Source organism: Lupinus angustifolius, chromosome LG03 (genome assembly GCF_001865875.1).
Source record: "Lupinus angustifolius cultivar Tanjil chromosome LG03, LupAngTanjil_v1.0, whole genome shotgun sequence".
In the NCBI taxonomy this organism is placed as follows: domain Eukaryota; kingdom Viridiplantae; phylum Streptophyta; class Magnoliopsida; order Fabales; family Fabaceae; genus Lupinus; species Lupinus angustifolius.
In genome coordinates, this window is record NC_032011.1 from 7,012,517 (window position 1) to 7,039,833 (window position 27,317).

Sequence of the window (27,317 nt, forward strand, 5' to 3'; positions counted from 1 at the left end):
TTACTCGAACTTAGCCATTAGTTCCTTTACTTTTTCCAGGTACATACCAAATTTCACGTCTTTGTTTTGATAAGCACTAGTTACCTATGAAACCGCTAGTTGGGAATCACTACATATGGCAACTTTTCAGATCCAACCTCGCTTACTAATTGCAAACGTGCTATGTAGGCCTCATAGTTGGCCAGATTGTTGGAGGTTGGGAAAGGGATAGTCAGATAATGCTCGATGGTCACTCCATGACCATTGTCCAGCAAGATCCCGACCCTTCTCCCTTTGGGGTGGGAAGATCCATTGGCAAAAATCGTCTACGTCAATCATGGGCTATCCAACTACGTAGTTAACTCGACCACAAAGACTGAAAATACTTGGCTTTTGATGGACATTCAGGACTCATACTGAATATCAAATTGTGAGAGCTCGATAGACCATAATCTCATCCGACCGCCCAATTTTGGTTTGTGGACAACTTGTCGGATGGGCTGATTTGTTTGGACTACTGTTGGATAATATTGAAAATATTGAAGTAGACGCTTGGTCGCAATAACGAGTGCATAAACCACCTTTTCTAACCATTGATATCTGTTTTCTGGGCCTTGTAGTGCCTTGCTTGTGAATTATACTGGACTCCAAACTTCTTCAGTCTTCTGGATCAGAGCGGCAGCCACAACCTCATCGACTACCACAAGGTAAACATATAACACCTCCTCGGGTGTTGGCTTGTTCAATACTGGCAGGGCGACCATGTATTGTTTGAAGGTTTGGAAAGCCTTCTCACAATCTTCTGACCATTCAAATTTCTAGCTTTTTTTAGCAATTGAAACAAGAGGGAGAGTGCTTGGCGACTAAAGAGAGGAATCTGTACAAGGAAGCCAAACGTTCGTTTAGTTGTTGGACTTCTTTTATTGAACAAGGGCTTCTCATGCTGACGACTGCTTCACACTTAATGGGGTTGGCATTTATTCCCCGGTTGGTTAATAGAAAACCGAGGAATTTGTCGACCTCAACATCGAATGTGCATTTCTCCGAATTGAGCCTCTAGTTGTATTTGCAGAGCTATTGAAAAATATTCAGTTGAATAGAGACGTGATATTCAGTCGGAAGGCTCTTGGCGATCATGTCATCCATATATACTTCCATGTGTTGGCCAATCTGTTCCCCAACGACCTTGTTTATGATTCTTTGATATGTTGCTCCATCGTTCTTCAGGCTGAAAGGCATGACTATATAACAATAAGCTGCTAGGTCTGTGGTAAAGGTAGTCTTCTCTTGGTCTGGGGGATACATCGGGATTTGGTTGTAGCCCGAGTAAGCATCTATTAAGGATAAGTACTGGTAGCCCGAGGAGTTATCCACCAGGTGATCGATGTTGGGGAGAGGATATGGGTCTTATGGGTAGACCTTGTTTAGGTCTGTGTAATCTTCACACATCTGCCATTTCTAGGAGGGCTTATTTACCAACTCCATATTTGTTAGCCAGGTGGTGTAGGTGATTTCTCAGATGAACTTGACTGCTAGGAGCTCGATTTTTTTTTAGAGACTTTAGTTGTTCTATTAGTTCCCATTTTTCTTCGTTTATGGGCAACCAGTTTTGCCCCTGGATTGGTCGTTAGTCAGTGGCATATTACTGAAGGGTCAATTTCGAGCATGTCAACCGCAGACCAAGCAAAAAGGTCTTTGTTGGCTTTTAAACATTCTATTAGCTTGACCTTTTGAGTTTGTAGGAGGGTGCTCTCGAGCATCCAGTTCTACTAGGTGTATCACTGGCATTTTCTTCATCGGGGATGGTTATGTTATTGTTGTCTGAATGGGATGAAAACTTAGTTGGTAGCAATTTCAGGCGCTTTGTTGATCTCTGTGGACTTCACAGACTCGGAGATCGGAAGAAAGAAATTTCATGCATGGGTGTGGTATAGAGACCACTACTTTAAAGCGGTTGAGCGTTAGACGACCCAAAATGGTGTTGTAGGCCGATTGACAATTGATGACCAAGAATTTGGTCTAGATCGTTCTGCTAAGGGGTTTGTCGCTAATTGTTATGAAAACATTCATGTAGCCCCATGGGACTACACGTTGATCGGTGAAACCTATTAATTGGCCATCATAAGGTAGTAGGTTTCGATTATTTAGTTCGAGCTTGGTGAACAGATCGAGGAACATGACATTTGTTGAGCTTCCTTGGTCGACAAGGATTCACCCGATCTTCTTATTGTTTATTTAAGTGATGATGACCAGAGGATCATCGTGTCCTCGAATGATGCCTTTATAGTCGTGATCATCGAATGAGATAAGATGGGCACTTCGACCGACAACTTGCCAGTGAGCACTTCTTGCTGCCATTTGCATGACTTCTCGGATGTACTGTTTTTGGGCTGACTTTGAAGTATCGCCTGTAGCAAATCCTCTGGAAACGGTGTTGATGTCGACAGGGCCTCTCTGCTTATGGTTGTTGGAGGTTGTCTGGCCAGTTGAAACATATGCGGTCATTTATTAGTGGTTTATTACCTAACTTATAGTGGCCTATGACATAACTTTTTAATAGATAGATCACACAAAGACTTCTTACAAACATATTTAACTTAATAAGTAATACTTTATGTCTTCTAAATTACCTATTAAGTCTATTGAATATATATATATATATATATATATATGTATGTTTCTCCTCTGTTTTGTATGCACATGCCTTGTTGTTGGGCATGATGCACTTAGCTCTTTCTACAGGTTATTCGTGATTCCTTATGGACAAGAAAGCATGGAGCATAGCATATATTGGAGCAGCTTCATAGGAGCAACCAAGAAGCCAACTAAGAACCTAAGGCAGTAGTAGTAAGAACCTAAGGCAGTTTTGTAAGATTGGTGCAGTTGTTGTTGCATCAGTTTTATAGCATTCTTTGGCTCATATCCATTGGGCAGAGCTGTTAATTTCAGTTTGATTTTAGCAGCAGAGTATTTCTCACATGTGTTAAATGTGATTATTGAGTTAGTTTGATTGTTAGTTAAGTTAGTTAGCTTGTTGCTTGTTTCTCCCTTCTTTGTAATCAATCATCCAATATAACATATTATTCAAAACAACTCTTCTTCTCATGAATTCTAATATGGTATCAGAGCTCTCCAAGTGAGAGCTCTGCTGCTAAAATCCACATTTTCCTTTCTCCCTTAATCTGCCTCATTCAACCTACAATCACAAAGCCATGGATATTGAAGCTGGAGAAATACAACATCCATACCAGGGTATAGACACTTCATGATATCCAACCAACCCCTATTATCTTCATCCAAGAGAAAACCCAGGCACAACACTTGTCACACCACCTTTGAATGGGAAGAATTATCACTCATGGTCAAGATCCATGAGAAGGGCACTTTCATCCAAAAACAAGTTCAGATTTGTAAATGGCAGGATAAAAGCTCCACAACAATCAGATCCAACATTTGATTCATGGGAAAGGTACAACAATATGGTGATTTCTTGGATCACAAGATCACTCACACAATCAATAGCTCAGAGCACTGTATACATTGATAATGCTCAAGAACTTTTGGGAGGATTTGAAAGAACGCTTCTCCAAGGGGGATCTTTTCAGGATGTCAGACCTATTGCAAGAAATTCACTCCATCAAACAAGGAGAAAGAGACATCTCTGCATTCCACACAGACATAAAGACCCTTTGGGAAGAATTGGATGATTTAAGAGCCTTGCCGACCTGTTCTTGCCCTGTAAAGTGTAGCTGCAATATGATGAAAATGATCAAGTATTGTAGAGATTCTGAATACACAATATGCTTCCTCAAAGGCCTTAATGACACTTATGACACAATAAAAGCACAAACTCTTCTCATGGAGCCATTACTAACAATCAACAAGGCATTCTCAATGGTCTTGCAGCAAGAAAGACAACATGAAGGGTCAACATATGTAGAGAACAAGGATATTATTAATTCCATTAACTCAAACCAGCCTTGGAGGAATCAGGGAAATAGGAATGTAGGAAGAAGCAACAATGATTCTAATAACATAATGACAAGAAGGCAACAAGGAAACACATGGACGACATACATTGGAAAGACCCCTGAACCAAACAATAACAACAAAATATGCAGCTTTTGTGGAAAGGATAGGCATACTGCAAAAACTTGCTACTTCAAACATGGGTTCCCCCCAATTTCAGGTTCAAATCTAAGCAAGAAAGTGGTTCCATCAATAATGTTAATACTAACCAAGACATAAAGGATAAAGGACCACAAGGCAATCACATTGGAATGAACAAGGACCAACAGGAACAAGAACTTCAAGTTGACACTACTCACATGATTAATCAAATCAGTAATGAACCTACCAATGATGATCATCATGAAATATCAGGTACCTACGTTACTTTAAAATCTTGGGTGCTAGATAGTGGAGCCACTGACCATGTTACTAATGATGCATCTAATTTCACAAGCCTTAATTCTATCAAACCTATACATGTGAAACTCCCTAACAATGTCACTATAATTGCCAAAATTTCTGGAACTGTTAACATGACTCACACACTCACTTTGTATGATGTTCTTTATATTCCTAGCTTTAAGTACAACTTGATTTCTATTCACAAGCTAGCTTGCTCCTTAAAGTGCAAGCTTGTTTTTTATAAGAACTTTTGCTTCATTCAAGATATGATTTCCTTGAAGATGATTGGACTTGCTGAGGCTCATAACAATCTATACATCTTGAACAAAGATCACACACTTACTAATGAACCATCTCATGTTATTAGTTCTTTAGACAAACATGCTCTTGATTTTGATATTTGGCATTTTAGATTGGGTCATCCCTCTCACTCTGTTCTACAATGTATAAATAATAATCTGCCTTTTGTGAAATTTAATAAGAATAGAATCTGTGATGTTTGCCACACTGCTAAGCAGCCTAGGCTGCCTTTTCCAAAAAGCAACTCTCACACCTCTCACCCCTTTGATCTCATACATATAGATATTTGGGGACCTCTTGGCCAACAAACCTTACATGGCCAGAGATATTTCCTAACCATTGTGGATGATTTCACAAGACATACCTGGATATATCTCATGGCCACAAAGGCTGAAACAAGAAGACTTGTTCAATTTTTTTTCCAACTAATCAGCATTCAATACAATCAAAAAATTAAGACCATTAGGACTGATAATGGCCCTGAATTCATTATGCCATCTCTGTATGACCATCTTGGCATTGTCCACCAAAGATCCTATGTGGAAACACCACAACAAAATTCAGTGGTAGAACGAAAACATAGGCATATCTTGAACACAACTAGGTCCCTTTTGTTCCAAGTTAACCTACCTAAGTCCTTTTGGGGCTATGTTGTCAAACACTCTGTTCACTTAATTAACAGATTACCTACACATGTGCTTCACTACAAATCTCCCTATGAAGCCTTACTTGGAAGGCAACCATATCTTACCTATCTAAGAGTTTTTGGATGCCTTGCATATGCCTCCACCCTTGTTAATCATAGAGCTAAATTAGATCCAAGGGCAAGAAGATGTATTTTCCTTGGCTATAGGATAGGAACAAAGGGTTACCTTATGTATGATTTAACCTCTAGACACATATTCCTCTCACGTAATGTCATCTTTCATGAGCATCCTTCCCTTATCATAACATCCAGTCCAACATCACACCTGTTCACAATTTCAGCTGTGCAACAAATAATACTGACCTATACTTACTCATGAAGCCAATCCCTTATAGCCTCACAACCAATGATAATGCCAATGCCACCACAACTCCCTTAACACCTCATCAATTTGCCCCTGCATCACCCATCCAATTAAGAAGATCCCAGAGAACCTCAAATCCACCCAACTACTTACAAGACTATCATTGCAGCCTCCTTACCCTTATACCTACAAGTATCAGTTATAAGATTAAACATCCTCTTAACAATGTCCTTTCCTATACATCCCTCTCCTCCACACACTTGCATCATGCTCTTTCCATTACTACCCAAACTGAACCAAAAACGTATAATCAGGCCATTAAGCACCCTGAATGGATTCAAGCCATGAACAATGAATTGGCTGCCCTATATCAGAACAACACCTGGACCATTGTCACTCTTCCACCAGATAAAACTGCCATTGGGTCAAAATGGGTTTACAAACTCAAGTTCCACTTTGATGGCAGTATAGAAAGACACAAGGCACGCCTTGTTGCAAAGGGTTACAACCAAACTAAAGAGCTAGATTACAATGAAACCGTTGCCTCTGTTATTAAGCTAACCACAGTTAGGTTACTCTTATCATTGGCTGCTAGGCAAGGATGGACCTTACACCAACTCGATGTGAACAATGCTTTTTTACATGGGGATCTTGATGAAGAAGTTTACATGACATTAGCCCAAGGAGTCTTATGCTCCAAACCAAACCAAGTCTGCAAGTTAAATAAATCCCTCTATGGGTTGAAACAAGCCATTAGACAATGGTTTGCAAAACTATCCACTCAATTACAAATCTTGGGCTACAAGCAATCTTCACATGATCACTCTTTGTTTACCAAAATTCACGATAAACATTTTACTGCTCTTCTGATTTATGTGGATGATCTCATCCTAGCTGGTGATGATATAAGTGAAATCCAATCTGTTAAAACTCATCTTGATAGAGAATTCAAAATCAAAGACTTAGGATCTTTGAAATATTTCCTTGGCCTTGAGGTTGCAAGGTCCAAACTTGGGATTTCACTATGTCAAAGAAAATATGCCCTTGATTTACTCAAGGACACTGACTTTCTCACTTCTAAACCAGTCTGCACTCCCATGATCAAAGGCAGCTCCCTGCATCAGGAGGATAGTGACCTTTTTCATGATCCTGTTTTGTATAGGCAACTTGTAGGAAGATTGCTTTACCTCACAAACACACGCCCTGACCTTGTTTTTCCATACAACAGCTTAGCCAATTCATGGCTTCTCCTACCATCAATCATTATAAAGCCATGACCCGTGTTCTTAGATACATAAAAGGCACGATTGGTCAGGGATTATTATATCCTGCAAGTTCTACTTTGCAGATAAAAGGGTTTTCTGATTCTAATTGGGCCTCTTGCCCTGATACTAGACGTTCCATATCTGCTTATTGTATGCACTTAGGAGATTCTCTAGTTTCTTGGAAATTCAAGAAGCAAAACACAGTTTCAAGATCTTCATCTGAAGCTGAATATCGTGCTCTTGCAATTGCATCGTGTGAAATACAATGGCTTACTTACTTGCTTGAAGATTTTCATGTATCCTTTAAACAACCAGCTCTTTTATACTGTGATAGTGCATTTGCTAGATACATTGCAGCTAATGCTATGTTTCATGAACGCACAAAGCATATTGAGATTGATTGTCACATTGCTAGATAAAGGTTACAAAACAACCTTTTTCACTTGTTACCCATTTCTACTGAGGAACAAGTTGCTGATCTTTTAACAAAACCTTTAGAACCTAAGCCTTTTTCATATCTATTAAGCAAGCTTGGAGTGTTTAATCTATACTCTCCAGGTTGAGGAGGGGTATTGAATATATATATATATATATATATATATATATATATATATATATATATATATATATATATATATATATATATATATATATCTGTTTTGTATACACATGCCCTGTTGTTGGGCACTTAGCTCTTTCTATAGGTTGTTCGTGATTCCTTATGGACAAGAAAGCATGGAGCATAGCATATATTGGAGCAGCTTCATAAGAGCAACCAAGAAGCCAACTAAGAACCTAAGGTAGTAGTAGTAAGAACCTAAGGCAGTAGTTGTAAGATTGGTGCAGTTTTTGTTGCATTAGTTTTATAGCATTCTTTGGCTCATATCCATTGGGCAGAGTTGTTAATTTCAGTTTGATTTTAGCAGCAGAGTATTGATCACATGTGTTAATTGTGATTATTGAGTTAGTTTGATTGTTAGTTAAGTTAATTAGCTTGTTGCTTGTTTCTCAAGCATCTTACTCACATTAGGATAAATAGATCATTCCTTCTTTGTACTTAATCATCCAATACAACATATTATTCAAAACAACTCTTCTTCTCATGAATTCTAATAAAGTCTAAAAGATCGGTTTACTTAATTAAATTATATATTTAAATTAGACAATTTTAATATAACTAAAATTTGAATATATGAAATTTGAATTTATAAATACATAAAAAAAATGTAACATACTTGTTATTATTAGATTTGAGAAACTTTTAAACATGTCAATCGTATGCTTTATTTTTTAAATAATTAAACATATTAGTCCTAGGGCACATCTGATTATGAGATCATATAATGTAAGGATTGTTTTGAAAACATAAAATAACTTAAATGACATACTAGGGAGAAAACTTGTGAGATCATAAAATTAACTTAATTAATAATTTTCTCAATACTTTAAAGTTTAAACACAATAGTAACATGACATTGATCTAGTAGTGTAAGACCTTATTAGATTACATGATAACTAAAATATTAATGGTTGATTCCTGTGAGTGACACTTGTTGGGAAGGACAGTCACAAACCCCAAAAGAGATTAATTTCTTATCCACAAATTAAGAGGTATCCTTAGTAATACTCTAAACAGAATGTCCCTACATAAAGATTTCCAAACATGGTTTTTATGCTTTGCAATCCCGTTCTAGGTTTTGCATTCACCCATTATTGATATTTCTGAATTAGACTTCCAAAAGTACTTTTTCTTCTTCTAAATCTAGGATATCTTATGGATGCGTGGATATAAAATCATCCTTTAAACATTATCCAATTATATTACATTGAGTATCAAGTGTATATCATCTATCTCTTATATTTTCATACTACCTTTTTCCTTTGCTAGTAGTTGAAGCTAATCCTTTTGTCAAAATTAGTGATGTTAACTTTGTCTTGACCTATAATACAAAACTGTGCATGTAATTAATTATATAACACACGAAACAGTTTGTTAATTATTTCAAATCACTATAACATTATTACCCCCACGACAATGCCTCAAAATTAGTACTATAAATATGTTTGTCTTTTATTAATCTATATTGTAGCAAAACTTTAATTATTTAATTAAAATTTAAACTTATTATTTGCTTTTGTTACAATTAAAGCATATCTCATATATTGTTTAACAAAGTTTTCAACTTGTTTGTGGTATTTTAGGCTATGTATGTAATCTTTTTACTTGTTTGGGAGTATGAAATTTAGAGATAGAGAAGATAAACTAATGATAATGTAAGAATATTTTTTATTTTTCCTTTAATATGTAATTAATAATGAGAAATGAACAATAATATATAATTAGCTAATTATATAATTTTACTAAAAGTATTTAGGTATTTTGATACTTTGTCTATAGAAAGCCCCAAAATGGAGGGACTATAAAAATAGACACATGATGAATTTTAGAGAGCTTGAGAAACTATCCAAAACATTTTCCTCTCCTTAATCCAACTCCCAAATAAGGGAGAGACTTTCTAAAGTCATCCATTCCCCTCCCCTCCAAAAATATACTCTCAAACAAGGCCATAAAGTAGTAAAATCTTATTTATCGCTTGTTTACTTTAGTATCAAAATGTTTTTAGATTTGGAGTCTAGAGTTATTAAAAAAATGTTAGCTAATATTATAATTCTTTTAGAATGTTTAATCGAGTTAACTAGTCCAAATATTAACCCATTGGTCCGACAAGTGACTCATTGGTTCAGTGTCCTAACTGAGTCATTGATCGATCCGAGTTTAACAACACTACTCAAAACAATGATTTAATATGAAAAAAATATTGTCTTTATCATAAATAATGATTTTCTAATTGTGGTCTAAGGTATTACCTTTTGTTTAGGTAACGGTTTTTGACATAAGACAACAACGAAGAAATTGCATTTATAATATGAAATAGGCTCATATCTAGTACTAGAATGTGAGATACATATAATTTTGTAAATTTTAATTTATTTTAAAAATACTAAAAAATTTGAACCCTTAATTTTTGTGTGTTCCAAATCATTACACCAGAATAAAAAAAATAACAGGGCTTAAAATTGTCATTCAACAGAGCGCTTATTAGGTGTTGTCTATGTAAGCATAGTGGAATATATAGTTATATTCATCAGCGCTATAGAAAATAAACATTTAACTGCGCTTACTAAAGCAAACGTTGTTAAATGTATACATTTAAATAAGGTAAAGACTCTCTCAGATATTATATCAAACATGTAACAAGCATGCCCAACTCTACCACATTTACCACAGATTTGACAATATAAACATCATTCTAAAAACCTAATTCATAAACCATTGCATGAACTAATCTCCTTTAGTTCAAATCCATTAACTCAAAAGATCATATGTAGTAATGAAAGAGACGAAGGTGATGAAGATGCAAATGATAAATCTATGAATTTCTTCTCTTCTTTAACTAAAGAAATAAGAAGACATATAGACATAGTTTTGATTTAACATAATAAGAATCAAATTAAAATTTATATAGAAAATATAGATGAAAAAATAATAGTCAAATGCAAGAAATACATATAGAGATTGCATGTTTGATAAATCACCAACAGCTCCACCTAGTATCAACCTTGACGTTTCCTATACTATAAAATAAACGGTTAACGTAGATTTAAATGCAAGCAATAAGAGTGAATCTAAGAAAAATAAATAAGGTAAAATAAGATAATGGTTCATCTTGTACTCGAAAACAGAAATTAAAAGCTAATAAATTGCTTGAAGAGATAAACTAAGAGGAGAAGAAGGGTAAGAGAAATAGAATATTAAATAATTATATTATTGTGTGAGAGATTTTGTTTTTAAATCTGCAAAGATTTGCGCTCACTAAAACAAACATTTTTGAACATATGATTTTTAACAGCGCTTATTATAATGAGCATTGTTGATATGTCACCTTTAACAACACTTATTTAACCAAATGTTATTAAATAGATTCAAAATAATACCATTTTCCTAAAAAAGTGCTATTAACTATCAAAATTATTTAAAATTATTTAGTTGTTATATTATGTTTAACTTTTGATAATAGAATGATAAATAATATAATTTACAACCCTTATGATTTACTTTATAAATATCATGATATTTGACAATGGTCATTATAAGTAACACCTAAAACTGTTGCCTGTAATAATTTATAGAACACTCATAAAACTGTTACTTTTCTTTCTATTAATAAAGAAAATAAAAGTGTCGCTCATCACATAACATTCAAGGAATCTAACTTGCTTTATCCCTTGCACATTGATAACAGGAACGTATTAATCACCATTGAGCAAAGTACCTAGCAAATACAAGGTCAACCGTATAGGGTATGATGAAGAATTGTATAAGCACGTAGCAATAATTAGTGTTTTAAATTGTGTTTGTCGGTTTGATTGTCTTCACAATTGTAGTTATTGCGATTGCGGTCATTACAATGCAGATTGCGACTGTTGTGGTGTAAATTAAAAAAATATTTTTAAATTCGATGTAGTTCATATACGGTTGTGATGTAGCCTAATACAACCACATCATTGTTATTCGGTGTCATACTATAGTACACATACTTGGTTCATCTTGACTCAAAAATTATAGTCTTGGTGCACCTATCGGCATCAAGGTGGGCATTTTGCACTAAACTCGACAACCAAGTTGTCGAGTTTCATATTTTTTCTAACCACAACTCAAAATCGACAATAATATTGTAGAGTTATTATTTTAATATAACTTTAATATAACTCAGTAATATCATTGTAGAGTTTAACATTTTTTCTTCCTCACTCCAAAATCGACACCCGATGTGTATATTTTCATATTTTATAATTCTCTTTTAATTTTATAAAAATATTTTCTAATCGACACCTGAGGTGTAGAGTTCAAAAAATTCAAATAATCAGTTATGCCCCCGAGTAATCAATTACTCAACCTTGTTGTTTTACAAAGTTACACTTCTAGTGAGTAACCAATTACTTATCCCTATTTTGAGAATTTTGAGAATCCGGAGTTCTTAGTAATCGATTCCCTAGGTAGGGTAATTAGTTACCCTTAAAAAGTTAAAACTTCTCATATAAACATACAATCAATAATATAATTAAATATATATAATGTTATAAAGAATATTTTAAAAATATAATTTATTTCAAGTCTAACTCACCTAAAATTCCTAATTATCTTTTAATTTTATAAAAATGTTTTCAAGAGTTTTGTAAAGATGCCTACAAGTTAATTTAAAGTGGTGATGATGTCCCATGCTTAGGAAGTCTAGTTTGAAAGGAGTGTTGAGGTTTATGATGGCTTTGGGTTCATGGAATGATAGAGCACAAACAAATACATTCCTATTTAGATTATTTTTTTGTTATGGTGAGGATACATTCTACTTTCTGCTGGGTTTGGGTTCCTTTCTGTTAAGGTTAGAGCACAATCCGGAAGCACAAGATTGAATCAATTGAGAACAAAAGAGAAGCAAGTAAAGGATAAAGAAAATAACACACAAGATTTAACGTGGAAAAACCCCTCAGTGTGAGAGGAAAAAAACCACGGGCGATCAAGAGCAAAATTCCACTATGTAAAAAAGAAGAGTACAAGAAATCCTCTTATAATGATGAGGACAAATGACAATATGTTTTCTCACAAATACTCTCTCAAGTAGAACAAGAATTCTCACCAAGAATGCACTCACAATATATGTGTAAATGAAAGAGATGTTGTGTGTTGTGAAGATGATTTTGAAGCTCTCTATATGTGTCCTTTTATAGGCAAGCAAAGTCTTGGTATCTTGGATTCCAAGCATTGGATGCTTGGAAACAAAGCCATAAAAGTGACATAAAATGCCATTAAAGAGAGCCATAAAATAGTCATAAAATTCTTTTAAGACATAGAAATGAGAGGCATCTAACATTCTCTGATGTGTGAATCTTTTCCACCATAATTTCACCAATAGCAACAATATCTCGGATAAAGTGACGTTTTATATCAATGTGTTTGGTCTTGTCATGATAACGATTATTCCTGGTCAAATGAATAGCACTTTGACTATCACAAAACACTGTAAGAACACCCTGTATTAGACCAAGTTCATTTACCAAACCTCGGAGCCAAATAGCCTCCTTCACACCCTCCGTTGCTGAAATATATTCTGCTTCAGTCGTAGACAATGCAGCAATGGACTGAAGAGTAGCTTTCCAGCTAATAGCACTATTACAGAGAGTAAAGATGTAACCAGAAAGAGACCTCCTTCTGTCAATATCACCACCATAATCCGAATCAACATAACCTACAACGTCATCAGTTGTAGCCTTGTTTCTGTCAAATACCAAGCCAATACCAGAAGTACCTTTTAGATACCGAAAAATCCATTTTACAGCACTCCAATGATCCTTTCCAGGATTATGCATATATCGACTTACCATGCTAACAGCATATGCTAAATCAGGTCTAGTGCACACCATAGCATACATAAGACTACCAACTGCACTAGCATAAGGAATATGTGACATACGCTCCATCTCTTCCTCTGTATGTGGGCAAAGATCTAAAGATAACTTGAAATGTGCAGCAAGTGGAGTAGAAACAGGTTTACAATTATTCATATTAAACCTTTCAAGCACTCTTTCAATATATTTCTCTTGGGATAAAAACAATTTACCAGCTTGACGATCCCTGTGAATCTCCATACCAAGAATTTTCTTGGCTGCACCTAATTCTTTCATCTCAAACTCATTATTGAGTTGAATTTTCAATTTCCGGATCAAAGACTTGTCACGTGAAGCAATTAGCATATCATCAACATACAGTAACAAGTATATGAATGATTCATTTGGAAATTTCTGGAAATAAATACAGTCATCAAATTGACTCCTGCAATAACCTTGCCCAATCATAAAAGAATCAAACCTCATGTACCATTGTCTGGGAGCTTGCTTAAGGCCATATAATGATTTCTTCAATCGACAGACAAGATGCTCCTTATCAGGAACAATAAATCCTTCAGGTTGTTCCATGTAAATTTCTTCTTCCAGCTCTCCATGTAGAAAAGCTGTCTTTACATCAAGTTGCTCCAACTCCAAATCAAATAAAGCAACAAAAGCAAGCAAAACACGTATAGAAGTATGACGAACAACAGGTGAGAATATCTCATTAAAGTCAATACCTTCCTTTTGATTAAAACCTTTAACAACTAGTCGTGCTTTGCATCTTGGATCTTCAACCCCGGGAATACCGTCTTTCTTCTTATAGATCCATTTACATCGTAATGGTCGTTTGCCTTCGGGAAGCTCTGTCAAAGCCCAAGTACCATTCTTATGAAGACTTTCAATCTCTTCATTCATAGCCACTAGCCACTGTGACGAATCAACACAAGAAACAGCTTCTGTATAGCTGGCAGGTTCAACATCATCATTTACCTCTTGTGCAACTGACAATGCATAAGCAATTAAATTATCACCATCAGTGTATCTAGCTGGCCTTTTAATTAGTCTTCTGGTTCTGTCTCGAGCAATACAATAATCATCTTCTTGCTGATGAATAGGAGAAGTTGTACTGTCATCACAATCAACATAATGATCATCAATGCTAGATTGATTTGTAGAGGAAGATGGAACATCAACATTAGGAACTGTAGGTTTCACTATCAACTCCACCTTCTCGCTAGTACCCTGTAGATTACCTGTACTAGTAGAAGAAGACACAATAGATTGTTTTCCAGAAGATAAAAATGCATCCTCATTAAAAGTCACATCTCTGCTAAGAATTAATTTCCGTGACTTTGCATCAGAATACCATAAGCGATATCCTTTAGACTCAGATGCATAACCAAGAAATATGCACTCAACAGCTCTTGGAGCTAATTTACCATCATTAACATGTGCATAAGCAGGACATCCAAAGATTCTTAAGTTAGAATAATCAACAGGATTACCTGACCAAATTTCTTCTGGGATTTTGAAATCAAGTGCTGAATGTGGAGAACGATTAACCAGGTAACAAGCAGTAGATGCTGCTTCAGCCCAAAATTCACGCCGATGCCATAACCCAGCATTTGAGAGCATACAACGAACTCTCTCAAGTAGAGTCCTGTTCATCCGTTCTGCAACACCATTTTGTTGAGGATTTCTTGGAATAGTTTTGTGTCTAGCAATACCATTTTTTGTGCAGAACTCATTAAAATCACCATTGCAGAACTCTAATCCATTGTCTGTTCTAAGCTTCTTCACTTTCTTCCCTGTCTGGGTTTCAACAAGAGTTTTCCACTTCTTGAAAGTGGAGAAAGTCTCATTTTTATGCTGCAGAAAATAAACCCAAACTTTGCGAGAAAAATCATCAATGATGGTCATCATATAGCGACATCCTCCATGAGAAGGAAATTTAGAAGGCCCCCAAAGGTCAGAATGAATATAATCAAGAATACCTTTGGTACGGTGAGTTGCAGTGGAGAAACTAACCTTTTTCTGTTTCCCAAAAACACAATGTTTACAAAAATCCAATTTACCAATGCCATGTTTACCAAGATGACCTTGTTTGCTTAGAAGGTGCATACCTTTTTCACTCATATGGCCCAGGCGCATGTGCCATAATTTGGTAATGTCATTATCATGCATTGAAGAAGATACAGCTGTTGAACCTGTCACAACAGAACCTTGCAAGACATATAAACTACCAATCCGGTTAGCTTTCAATAATACCATAGCACCTTTCAATACCTTTAGAACTCCACCTTCAGCTGAATACCTACACCCGAGAGACTCTAGGGTGCCAAGAGAAATTAAGTTCCGCTTCAAATCTGGAATATAGCGGACATTAGCCAAGGTTCTGACAACACCGTCATGAGCCTTGATCTGAATAGTACCTATTCCTGCAACTTTGCATTGGGTATCATTGCCCATCAAAACAACACCACTGTCAACATGTTCAAAAGTGGTGAATAAGTCCTTATAAGGACACATATGAAAAGTACATCCAGAATCAAGAATCCATTCTGTTTTACTCCTATTATTATAAGAGACAACAGATAAAAGAATATCACCGTCAGAATTGGCTTCAATATTAGCAGCTTCAGAGGATTGTTGAAATTTTCCCTTATCTTGTTTTTCTTGTTTTTTCTTTAAGATAAAACAATCAGGAATGTCATGCCCCGGTTTCTTGCAATAGCGACAAGTTTTGTTGGATTTGCGACCTCTGGATTTGGATCTGAACTTTTTATAATTGGTACTCCCTTTTTCTTGAGTTCTACCTCGAACACTTAAGCCCTCACCCTTGTCCACAGAATTAACTTCAAGATCAAATTTTTCTTTGGACAATAAATTAGATTTAACATCTTCAAAGGATAAGGTATCATTATTTCCATACAACATGATTTCTTTGAAGTGCTTATAGGTAGAAGGTAAAGAGACAACCAACAAAACAGCTTTGTCTTCATCTTCAATATTAATATCAATATTTTGCATATCCATAATAATAGAATTAAACTCATCAAGATGAGTTTGAATAGGAGTACCTTCAACCATACGAATGGTGTATAACCGTTCTTTGAGACGAAGCTTGTTTGCGAGGCTCTTGGTCATGTATAAAGTTTCTAACTTCAGCCACAAAGCCGCAGCGGTTTCTTCATTGGCAACCTCACGAAGAACCTCCTTCGACAAACAAAGTTGAATTGTTGAAAGCGCCTTTTCATCCAACTCGTCCCATTGATCATCGGTCATGGAAACTGGTTTCTTTGACTTCCCATCTAAAGCTTTCTTTAATCCGCTCTGGATAAGAACGGCCCTCATTTGGACTCGCCAAATAGAAAAGCTAATTTTGCCATCAAACTTCTCAATGTCAAATTTTGCAGACATTTTGAAATTCTCAATTTAGTAAGAGCTCTGATACCACTTGTTAAGGTTAGAGCACAATGCGGAAGCACAGGATTGAATCAATTGAGAACAAAAGAGAAGCAAGTAAAGGATAAAGAAAATAACACACAAGATTTAACGTGGAAAAACCCCTCAGTGTGAGAGGAAAAAAACCACGGGCGATCAAGAGCAAAATTCCACTATGTAAAAAAGAAGAGTACAAGAAATCCTCTTATAATGATGAGGACAAATGACAATATTTTTCTCACAAATACTCTCTCAAATGGAACAAGAATTCTCACCAAGAATGCACTCACAATATATGTGTAAATGAAAGAGATGTTGTGTGTTGTGAAGATGATTTTGAAGCTCTCTATATGTGTCCTTTTATAGGCAAGCAAAGTCTTGGTATCTTGGATTCCAAGCATTGGATGCTTGGAAACAAAGCCATAAAAGTGACATAAAATGCCCTTAAAGAGAGCCATAAAATTGTCATAAAATTCTTTTAAGGCATAGTAATGAGAGGCATCTAACACTTTCCTATGTGCAAAAAGACATAATTGAGCAAAGTCCACTTTCCCCACTTAATTTAATGGACATAGGTCAAATGTGGTAAGTATGTACAATCAGTTTAGGCAAGAAGAGGCATTAGAAAAGTGAGAGAAAAGTTGAAAGAACTCAACTCGTAGGAACTCATAGCAGCCGTGGAAAATTTGCGACAGCGTCTTCATTCACCGTTGGATCGGGTTAAAATTTGGACAACTAGTTCACAGTTTCTCGTACTTCATTTTGAACGGTTGGATTAGTGAGACGTTGGCCGAGGTAGTAGAAAACGAGCCATAACAATGGTTGTTTTTCTGGTTTTTTCTGCAACTTTGTGTTCTCATTTTCAAGTTTGTTGATATGTTGTATATCGTATTGTTGAGCATGTTTTGTGCTGTATTTTGGAGATATTCTTGTATTCCTATTTTGATCATAGCGGAGTTTGATTGACTGGCTTGGGCCTATAGATTTTACTTCTCACACCAGGTAGGTTTTCCACGTTAAAAGTCTCTTGTGTGTTCTTACTTACTGCCATTATTTGTTATTGCTCATTGTAGATTCTATCAAATTGGGAAAATTATTATCCGCTGCATAAAATTGTTAGAGTTTTCATTATTATTGTCTTGAATTTCTCATCAGAGTAGGATCAGAGCTCTTTGGTTTGAGGATATTTGACTTGCTTGAATGATGGAAGCAAATACACATAATGATATGTTTGAATGGCATGAACTATCACTTGTGGAAATAAAAAATGAAAGATTTATTATTTGTGAAGAATTTTCATATTCATGTGTTTGCTATTGAGAAGCTAGAGTCGAAGTCTTATGAGGATTGGAGTTTTCAACATCAACAAGTTTGTGGTTTCATTCGACAATATGTAGAAGACAATCTCTACAATCACATTGCTAATGAGGAAAATATAAAATCTTTATCGAAGAAAATTGAATCCTTGTATGCTTCTAAATCAGGAATAATAAATTATACTTGTTGAATTCCTTGATAAATTTGAGGTACAAGGATGGGTAATTAGGATATGTCAAATGTAGTTGGTATTGATGATAATTGTTTGCATACCAACATGGGAGTGTAGTTGTTGTTGAGAGACGTTAAACATGCTCCATATGTTCGTTTCAATTTGATCTGTGTGCATATGCTTGATGATGGTAGTTATGATAATCACTTTGGTTTTGGAAAATGGAAACTCACTAGAGGTACCTTGGTTGTGGCCACAAGAGAGAAAATTTATAAAATGTATTGGACAAAAGCTTTAGTTGCTAAAGAAAGTGTAAATGTCATGGATATGGAGGCTTCTTTGTGGCACCGCGCACTTAGACATATAAGTGAAAAAGGGTTGAGATGTTTAGCCAAAAAGGATGTACTTTCAGTATTGAAGAGTGCAGAGTTGGAGAAATGTTCTCATTGCATGGCTGGTAAGTAGACTAGAGTATCATTTACGAAGCATCTTCCCCCAAGGAAGTCAGAGTTGCTTGAGTTGGTGCATTATGATGCTTATGGTCCATTGAAGGTAAAGTCATTTGGTGGCGCACTTTACTTTATTACTTTTATTGATGATTGTTCAAGAAAGTTGTGGGTCTATTCTTTGAAGACAAAGTACCAAGTGCTTGAAAAGCTCAAACAATTCCATGTTTTGGTTGGGAGACATTCTGGCAAGAAGCTGAAATGCATTCGTACTGACAACGATGGTGAGTATTGTGGACCATTTAATACCTACTGCAAACAACAATGTATTAGACATGAAAAGACTCCTCCTAAGACTCCTTAGCTTAATGGCTTAGCGGCAAGGATGAACAAGACTTTGGTTGAAAGAGTTAGATGTATGCTTTCTATATCAAAATTACCTAAACATTTCAGAGGTGAAGCTTTGTACACGACAATGCATGTTATTAATCTTAGTCCTGCATTTGCTTTGAATGTTGAGGTGCCAGGCAAGATTTGGTTTGGAAAGAATGTCAAGTATGATCATCTGTGTGTCTTCGTTTGCAAGAGATTTGTGTATGTTCCAAATGATGAAAGGTCCAAGTTGGATGCAAAGACAAGACAATACATCTTTATCGTTTATGGTGAACATGAATTTGGCTACAGGTTATATGATCTTGTTGATAAAAAGGTTGTTATAAGTTGTGATGTGAAGTTCATGGAAGATCAAACCATTGAAGACATTGATAAGATGAAGAAGACTACACCCGATGAAGATAGTAGATTGTCTAATATTGATCCATTTTGGACGCCTATACATGATTTGGATACAATTGAGAATAAAATTCAAAATGGTAAGCAACATGATTATATTGGTGATCAATAATTTGGAGATGAGTTAGATTTTCCCATTCATATTGGTGAAGATGAACATGAGATGTCACAAGATGAGAATCTTGGTGATGCTCCTGAACCACCTCAAGTTCAACTTCGGATGTCTAATAGGCAGATGAAACCATATACTATGTACCCTTCTAATGACTATGTTGTTGCACAGATGGGGGAGAACCTGAATATTATCATGAGGCCAAAGAGAATGAAGAAAAGAAGAAGTGGTTGGATGCAATGCAAGAGGAAATAAAGTTCTTGCATAATAATCACACTATTAATTTGGTCAAATAGCCAAAATGGAAGTAGGTTTTGGAAAATAGGTGAATTTACAGGGTGAAGCAAGAAAGTAATTCTACATCATCAAGGTATAAAGCCAGATTGATGGTTAAAGGTTTCAAACAGAGAGAGGGTGTTGATTTCAGTGAGATTTTTTCTCCTATGATGAAGATGTCATCCATTAGAATTGTATTGAGTTTGGCTACTACTCTTGATTTGGAGGTAGAGCAAATGGATATAAAAACTACTTTCCTTCATGATGATTTGAATGAATAGATTTATATGAAACTACTTGATGTTTTTCTTGTTTAAGGGAAAGAAGACTATGTGTGTAGGCTGAGAAAGAGCCTATATGGTTTTAAGCAGGCTCCACGATAATGGTACAAGAAGTTTGAGTCTATTTTGTGTGAGCAAGGCTACAAGAAGACTACTTCTGATATTTGTATCTTCATTAGAAAGTTTGCTAATGGTGATTTCATCATCCTGTTATTGTATGTTAATGATATGCTTATTGTTGGGAAAAATATTTCCATGATTGACAGGTTAAAGAAGCAATTAGGCAAGTCATTTGCCATGAAAGACATGAGAGTTGTTAAGCAGATTCTTGATATAAGAATCATGCGAGATAACCAAGAAAAGAAACTTTAGTTGTCACAAGAACATTATATTAAGAGAGTGTTACAGAACTTCCACATGGAAAATGCTAAGGCGGTAAGCACTCCTATTGCTACTCATTTTAAGTTGAGTGCTAAAGAATATCCTTCAAATGAAGCTGAAAAAATCAGATATGCAACGAGTTCCTTATGCATTTTCTATGAGAAGTTTGATGTATGCAATGGTGTGTACAAGACCAGATATTGCACATGTTGTTGGTACAGTTAGTAGATTTCTGTCAAATCCAGATGGAGAACATTTGAATGTTGTGAAATGGATTTTGAGGTATCTTTGTGGTATCTTTGTATGTTGGAGGTGATAAACCTACTTTTGTGGGCTACATTGATTCTGATATGGTTGGAGACATTGATTCTAGAAAGTCCATTTCAAGTTACTTGATTAAGTTTGTAGGGGGAGGGCTGAATCACAGCAATATAGGTTGCAAAAGTGTGTTGTATTGTCCACTATTGAGGCAGAGTTCATGACTATTATAGAAATATGCAAGGAGTTGCTCTAGATGAAGAAATTCTTGCATGAGTTAGTTTTGTCTAAGATAAGCACTTGTTATTTTGTGATATTCAAAGTGTAATTCATCTTGGAAAAAATTCAACTTTTCATTATAGGTCCAAACACATTGATGTGAATTATCATTGGATACGTGATGCTTTGGATGCTAGGTTGTTGGAATTGGCTAAGGTTCATACATATGATAATAGTGCAAATATGATGACTAGGGCCTTATCAAGGTGGAAGTTTGAAACTTGTTGTGAGATCGTCAGTTTGACTACTCTCTCCACATAGTTCTAAGGGGGAGATTTGTTAGCTTTGGGCTCCCTTCCTATATGGAGAAAGGCCCATTTGGGCAAAGTCCACTTGTCCCACTTAATCTAATGGATAGGGGTCAGATGTGGTAAGTGTGTACAATCATTTTAGACAAAAAGAGGCATTAGAAAAGTGAGAGAGGAGTTGAAAGAACTCAACTCGCAGGAACTCATAGCAGTTGTGGGAAATTTGCGACTGCGTCTTCGTTCACCGTTGGATCGGACAGAAATTTGGACAGTGGGTTCAAAGCTTCTGGTACTTCATTCTGAACGGTTAGACGGTGAGCTGTCGTCCACGTGGTAGAAAACGAGCTATAACGATGGCTTTTTTCTGGTTTTTTCTACAACTTTGTGTTCTCATTGCCAAGTTTGTTGTTCTATTGTATGTCGTATTGTTGAGCATGTTTTGTGCTATATTTTGTAGATACTCTTGAATTCCTATTTTGACCATAGTGCAGCTTGATTGACTTGCTTGTGCCCGTGGTTTTTACTTCTCACATCGGGAATGTTTTCCACGTTAAAAGTCTCTTGTGTGTTCTTACCAATGTTATTAAAACTGTACCGATTATCAAACCGGTCAGGATACTGGTACAGTGGTTTAGTGGTTCAACTAGTGGTTCAGTAATTAAATCGAATGTCGGTTAAACCGGACAGACATGCTTATATTTATATATATGTTCATAGAAACAATCATACAATATTAACGTTATTAGTTTACAAAGAACTATAAAACTCAAATCAATTTATAATCAAACACATTTAGTGCCTTTGAAACAGTGGGATGAAACCATGGGACTCAATCAATTTGTCACTTTATTTAATACAATTTTTTTGGAAAATGCTCCATCCACTTCACCATCCACTGTTTCTAACTTTCTCTATTTCCAATTCACTTCATTTCTCTATTTTCAACCCTCTTCTAATTTCCTCTCCAAAAAGTTTCTAACTTTTTATCTTCTCTCTTTTCAATCCTTCTTCTAATTCACTCTCTCCAAAAATGCTTCATCCACTTCTTCTATCTTCTCTCTTTTCCAATCTATCTTCTAACTTTATTTCCAAAAATGCTCCTTCCATTATTTCTATTTTCGCTCTTTCCCAATCCCTTTCCTTACTCTTTATCTTCAAAAATGTTTCTTTCATTATTAACGTTATTAACGATGGAAGATGGATCTATGAGAAGATGAGGATACGTCATAGAAACACAATGGAGGACGAATCCGTGAGATGGAAAAGGAAGAAGAAAAAAACGTGAAGAAGAAAAAAACGTGAAGAAGAAATGAGATTTTTGAGGAAGAAACTGGTCTAGTAACAACTCGGTCGGTTTACCGGCTTGACCGAAAACTGCTCGGTTTTGACCGGTTTTGGGCGGTTTTGACCGGTTTTGGGCGATTTTGACCGATTTTGTTGCTTATCCAGTCCAACTATTGTTTCGTACCGGCTAGGGGTCCGGTTCTCCGGTTTTCCGGTCGAACCAGCCTGTCCGGTCTGGTTTTAATATCACTGGTTCTTACTTACTGCCATTATTTGTTATTGTTTCTCATAGATTCTAGCAAGTTTGAGAAATTATTATCCACTGCATATAACTGTTAAAGATTTTATTGTTATTGTCTTGAATTTCCTATAACTTTCACCTTCTTCTTTTTTCATTTTCTATAATAAAATTTCACATACTTATATGTAATTTGCTTGAATTTTATAAATTTATATATAAGCAAATGTTTAATATTTATGATTATCCGTATAAAGTTTTATAGGTTAGTAACAGTAAGTTTTAAAAAACTATTTGATAATTAGTTTTTTTGCTAGGTAAAATTGGGGCCTTTTATGCACACACAAAAAAAATTGATTTTGTATTTTAGGAGCTTATCATCTTATCCAAAGTTCTAAACCCTTTGCAAACAACCTTTTAAAGAATAAGCCAAAAATAACCATTGACTTTACGCAATTATGGATGTGCCATCAACTTGGAACAAATTTTGGGACAAGATTTTAGTTTGTTAATAATCAAAAGCCTCTTCCAACCTTATTGTTTTTTTTTTCATCCACATTCATATATTCTTCCATTTGAATGTCCTTAACATAGCTTTTTACAACATCATTTCAAATCCAAAAAATCTTTCATTGTTTTTCAACATATTTTCCATTTTTTTTACATTCTCCTCATCTTATTGTTGTAACATTATTTATTACAAGCAATGGATCAAGGAGAACTTGGACGAATTTTTCAAATGTTTGATCGAAATGGGGATGGTAGGATTACAAAAAAAGAGCTTAGTGACTCTCTAAAAAATCTTGGCATATGCATTTCAGAACATGATTTGATCCAAATGATTGAAAAAATTGATGTAAATGGAGATGGGTATGTTGACATAGATGAATTTGGTGAGTTATACCAAACAATAATGGATGAGAAAGATGAAGATGAAGACATGAAGGAAGCATTCAATGTATTTGATCAAAATGGTGATGGGTTCATTACAGGAGAAGAATTAAGTGAAGTGTTATCTTCTTTGGGATTAAAATATGGTAAGACAATAGAAGATTGCAAAAACATGATCAAGAAAGTGGATGTGGATGGTGATGGAATGGTTAGTTTCAAAGAATTTAAGCAAATGATGAAAGCTGGTGGATTTGCTGCAGCTTCATTAAGTTGATGATTAATGTTTAGAGGGTGTAAGTCTTTATTTTTCTCTTTTATGCATAGATTAATTTTGAATATAAAAGAAGAAATAAGCTTCCCTATGTAGAATATATGTAATCCGAGTTGGTGAATATGTTGATGGGAAGAACTTAACAACTTTTTTTATGGTTGATTAATTTGTTCCTAAATGTTTTCCAAGTTATGTTTCCTATTAGCGAAGATAAATTATATGCCTCTTTCTCAACAAAAGAAAATCTTAATTTTCATTATCAACCTGAATAAATATCTTGTCCCAAACCATATCTCAAATTATGTTTCCCACCAATGGCAATTAATTAACCAAAAGAAAAAGTAATAAATATTTAATTTTTTATTTATTTATATAACATGTTTTTATTGTTATGAAATATAATTTTGTACATGGTTTAAAATATCTTATGAGTTAAGGTGACCATGCTGTATTTCTTCCTGAATTTTACTTCACAAGCCACAAATATCATCCTTTTGTGATTGTTTTTTTTTAATCATATATGATTTTTTATTGAATGATGTTTTGAAAAGTTAGGAAATAACAAAGTTTAAAATATAACAATAATGTATTTATGCAGTTGAATGGTTTTAAATATTTCGGATTCTACGATGATAGGTTGAATGCTTATTGTATTATTGGATTCTTTTAACACAACACCTAATTTTCATTTTATTTATTTGAAGTGTTACAAAAAATTATTTTCTCACACAGAAATACTCTAGACTCCTCCATGGATGTAGAACACAGTGAAATATGATATTTGACGTGAATTGTAGAATATAAGTTGAGGTTGAAATTATTAAGCTGAAAATGTTTATCTGGGTGATGTGCAAGGTGAAAAAAACTTATACAAAAATAATTTTGCAACAGTTTTTTGTACCTTGTTGTTAATAATTGATAACTTATAAGTGCATGATTATCTAAGTGTATTTGATGGTTAATGACCCATTTAATATGCTAAGATATTGAACTAGCATGCTCTACATTACAGGAGAAAAAGTTTTTCATTTTATTTTTAATAATAAAAATATAATTTTATTGTATATGAAATATTATAAATATCACATCATGTTATTTTTTCTTTTATTTTTTAACCACTTATCTCTTTATTAGTGGAAGAATCTCTATCCTAATATATGTGGCTCAAATTCTCCCACATACTTCTTCCATGATTTTGTGGCTAAGAAAATTTTCCTTCTCTTAAATTTTGCGAAATAAATGATGGTGCCTACAATTGCCTACCAAGCTTCAAGTCTACAACTTGCTTGCAAATTCTTTTGCTTTCTTCACTATTATTAAGAATACATTATATTGTATGAGCTTTGCCTATAAAAGGCAATTGCTATATTATTACGTCACAAATTCATACCAACATCAAGAAAACCCAAGAGTCTTGATTGGGCACGGAATTCTTCTTCTATTGATAGAGCAATAGTGGATATTCATCAAAATTTTAGAGGAACAACAAAATTTAATTACAAATTGTAACTAAAATTAATTCAGTAACAAAAAATATAAAGAATCATACATAATTTGTTTCATTAAGTATAAAGTAATTTTGAACTCACGTAAGTCATATTATTATAAATAACATCTACAAGTGTAAGAGAACTAGATTCATTATGTATAATTTTTAGAATGACACATAAGTTGGACTTTATTTATTTATCAAGCTTCAAATTAAAGAAGAGGATAAAATATTTCATCATATCAGGAGATAATTTGTCACCTTAAATCCATTTATTATATGACATTATCTTATTTCTCTTCTTTCTAGAATTTTTCATTTTAAAATTTACTATAAAAGAAAAAACAATATACCTATCAAACAATGAGTGAGTTTAATGATATAAGTTATTTCCTGGTATGATGACACATTTTATTCTCATTAAAGAAATATGTAACCTTCAATTAATATCTCCATAAAGACGACATTTGGGTGTAGGTAAATAGAGTGCATGTGTTGTTCCAAAATGTGTGTTACTCTATGTGTTAATTGTATTATTGGTTGAAAAGTTGTATTTTATAATTTAGAAGTTTAATATTTAAGTATTTTTCTAATCAATCACAAAAAATAACATACATAGTGACGCATTTTATTGAACAAGGAAAAAATTCAGGGGGGCAGTTGCCCCCACCTGCCTCTATAATCCTTCGCCACTGTGATAGAATATTTGTGAGAGAAAATATTGTTCTTTGCATTGTCGTCATCATTATAAGAAGATTTCCTTTATATAATATGGAATTTTGCTCGTGGTTATCCATGACTTTTGAACTCTCATATTGTAGGTTATTCCTAATAAATCTTGGGTGCTCATTTTTGTTGCTACATTACTTGCTTCTTTTTAATTTTTGATTGTTTGATTTTATGCTTCCTCAAAACGATGTATATCTAACAAAATAGTTTGTCAATTAGTAATTCATTACAACAATTTTTTTTACCTACGACAACACTTCCATTTTCATCAGTTTTAAAATCGTAGTCAAAGTATAATAGGTCGCAGATTTTGATACTATTCTCTTATAAATTATAAACAAATTATAAAATAAAGTAAACTTAATTATAGAAAGATAAAAAACATACAAATATCAATAATAATTAGCACAACTTCATTTTGATACTTGAAAGATTGAATGAATACCAACTTAGTACATAAAATTTTTTATTACTAAATTAGTCCCCAAAATATTAAATGTACATCACATTCGTACAAAACAATAAATTAGCATGCATCTAGGGGATACATCTTAAATGTCATGTTTGTTCATTTAAATTTTCAGGACTAAATTTGTGGTAAAAATATTTTTAGGACTATGTTGGTGGTTATCCAATCTTTAAATGAAAATAACATTTTACTCTACATATAACATACACATGATTTTGCATTCCAAATTTATCTTTTTGTCTTTTAGTATATAGTTTAGGATCCATAAAAAACCAACTCTTCACGACTCCTTTTCTTCTCAAATAAAAATCAGAAACGTACAATTTGCTTGCAATTCTTTTTTTTTTTGCAATGACGTAGTCCCTTTATGCTTAGGTTAACACGTCAAGAACATTACATCTCAAATCCAATAAAGTTGCATGAGGTTTCTTCTAGTAAAGTCTATAAATATAATAAGTTTGCTTAAAATTTTGAGAATATATTGCAAGTGATTGGTTACCTATGCAAAATCTAGCTAGTGCTTCATACA

General features: G+C 34.4%; 1 protein-coding gene across 1 annotated transcript; it reads left to right on the forward strand.

Moving 5' to 3' along the window:
- LOC109342558 (calmodulin-like protein 3) lies at positions 23,499-24,333 on the forward strand. The gene has a single exon (XM_019580523.1). It carries the CDS (start codon positions 23,646-23,648, stop codon positions 24,102-24,104), a length of 459 nt encoding a protein of 152 aa, XP_019436068.1. The 5' UTR covers positions 23,499-23,645; the 3' UTR covers positions 24,105-24,333.

Excerpts from the sequence above, each read along its gene's own strand:
- LOC109342558 (XM_019580523.1), top strand. The coding sequence starts at position 23,646 with ATGGATCAAGGAGAACTTGGACGAATTTTTCAAATGTTTGATCGAAAT.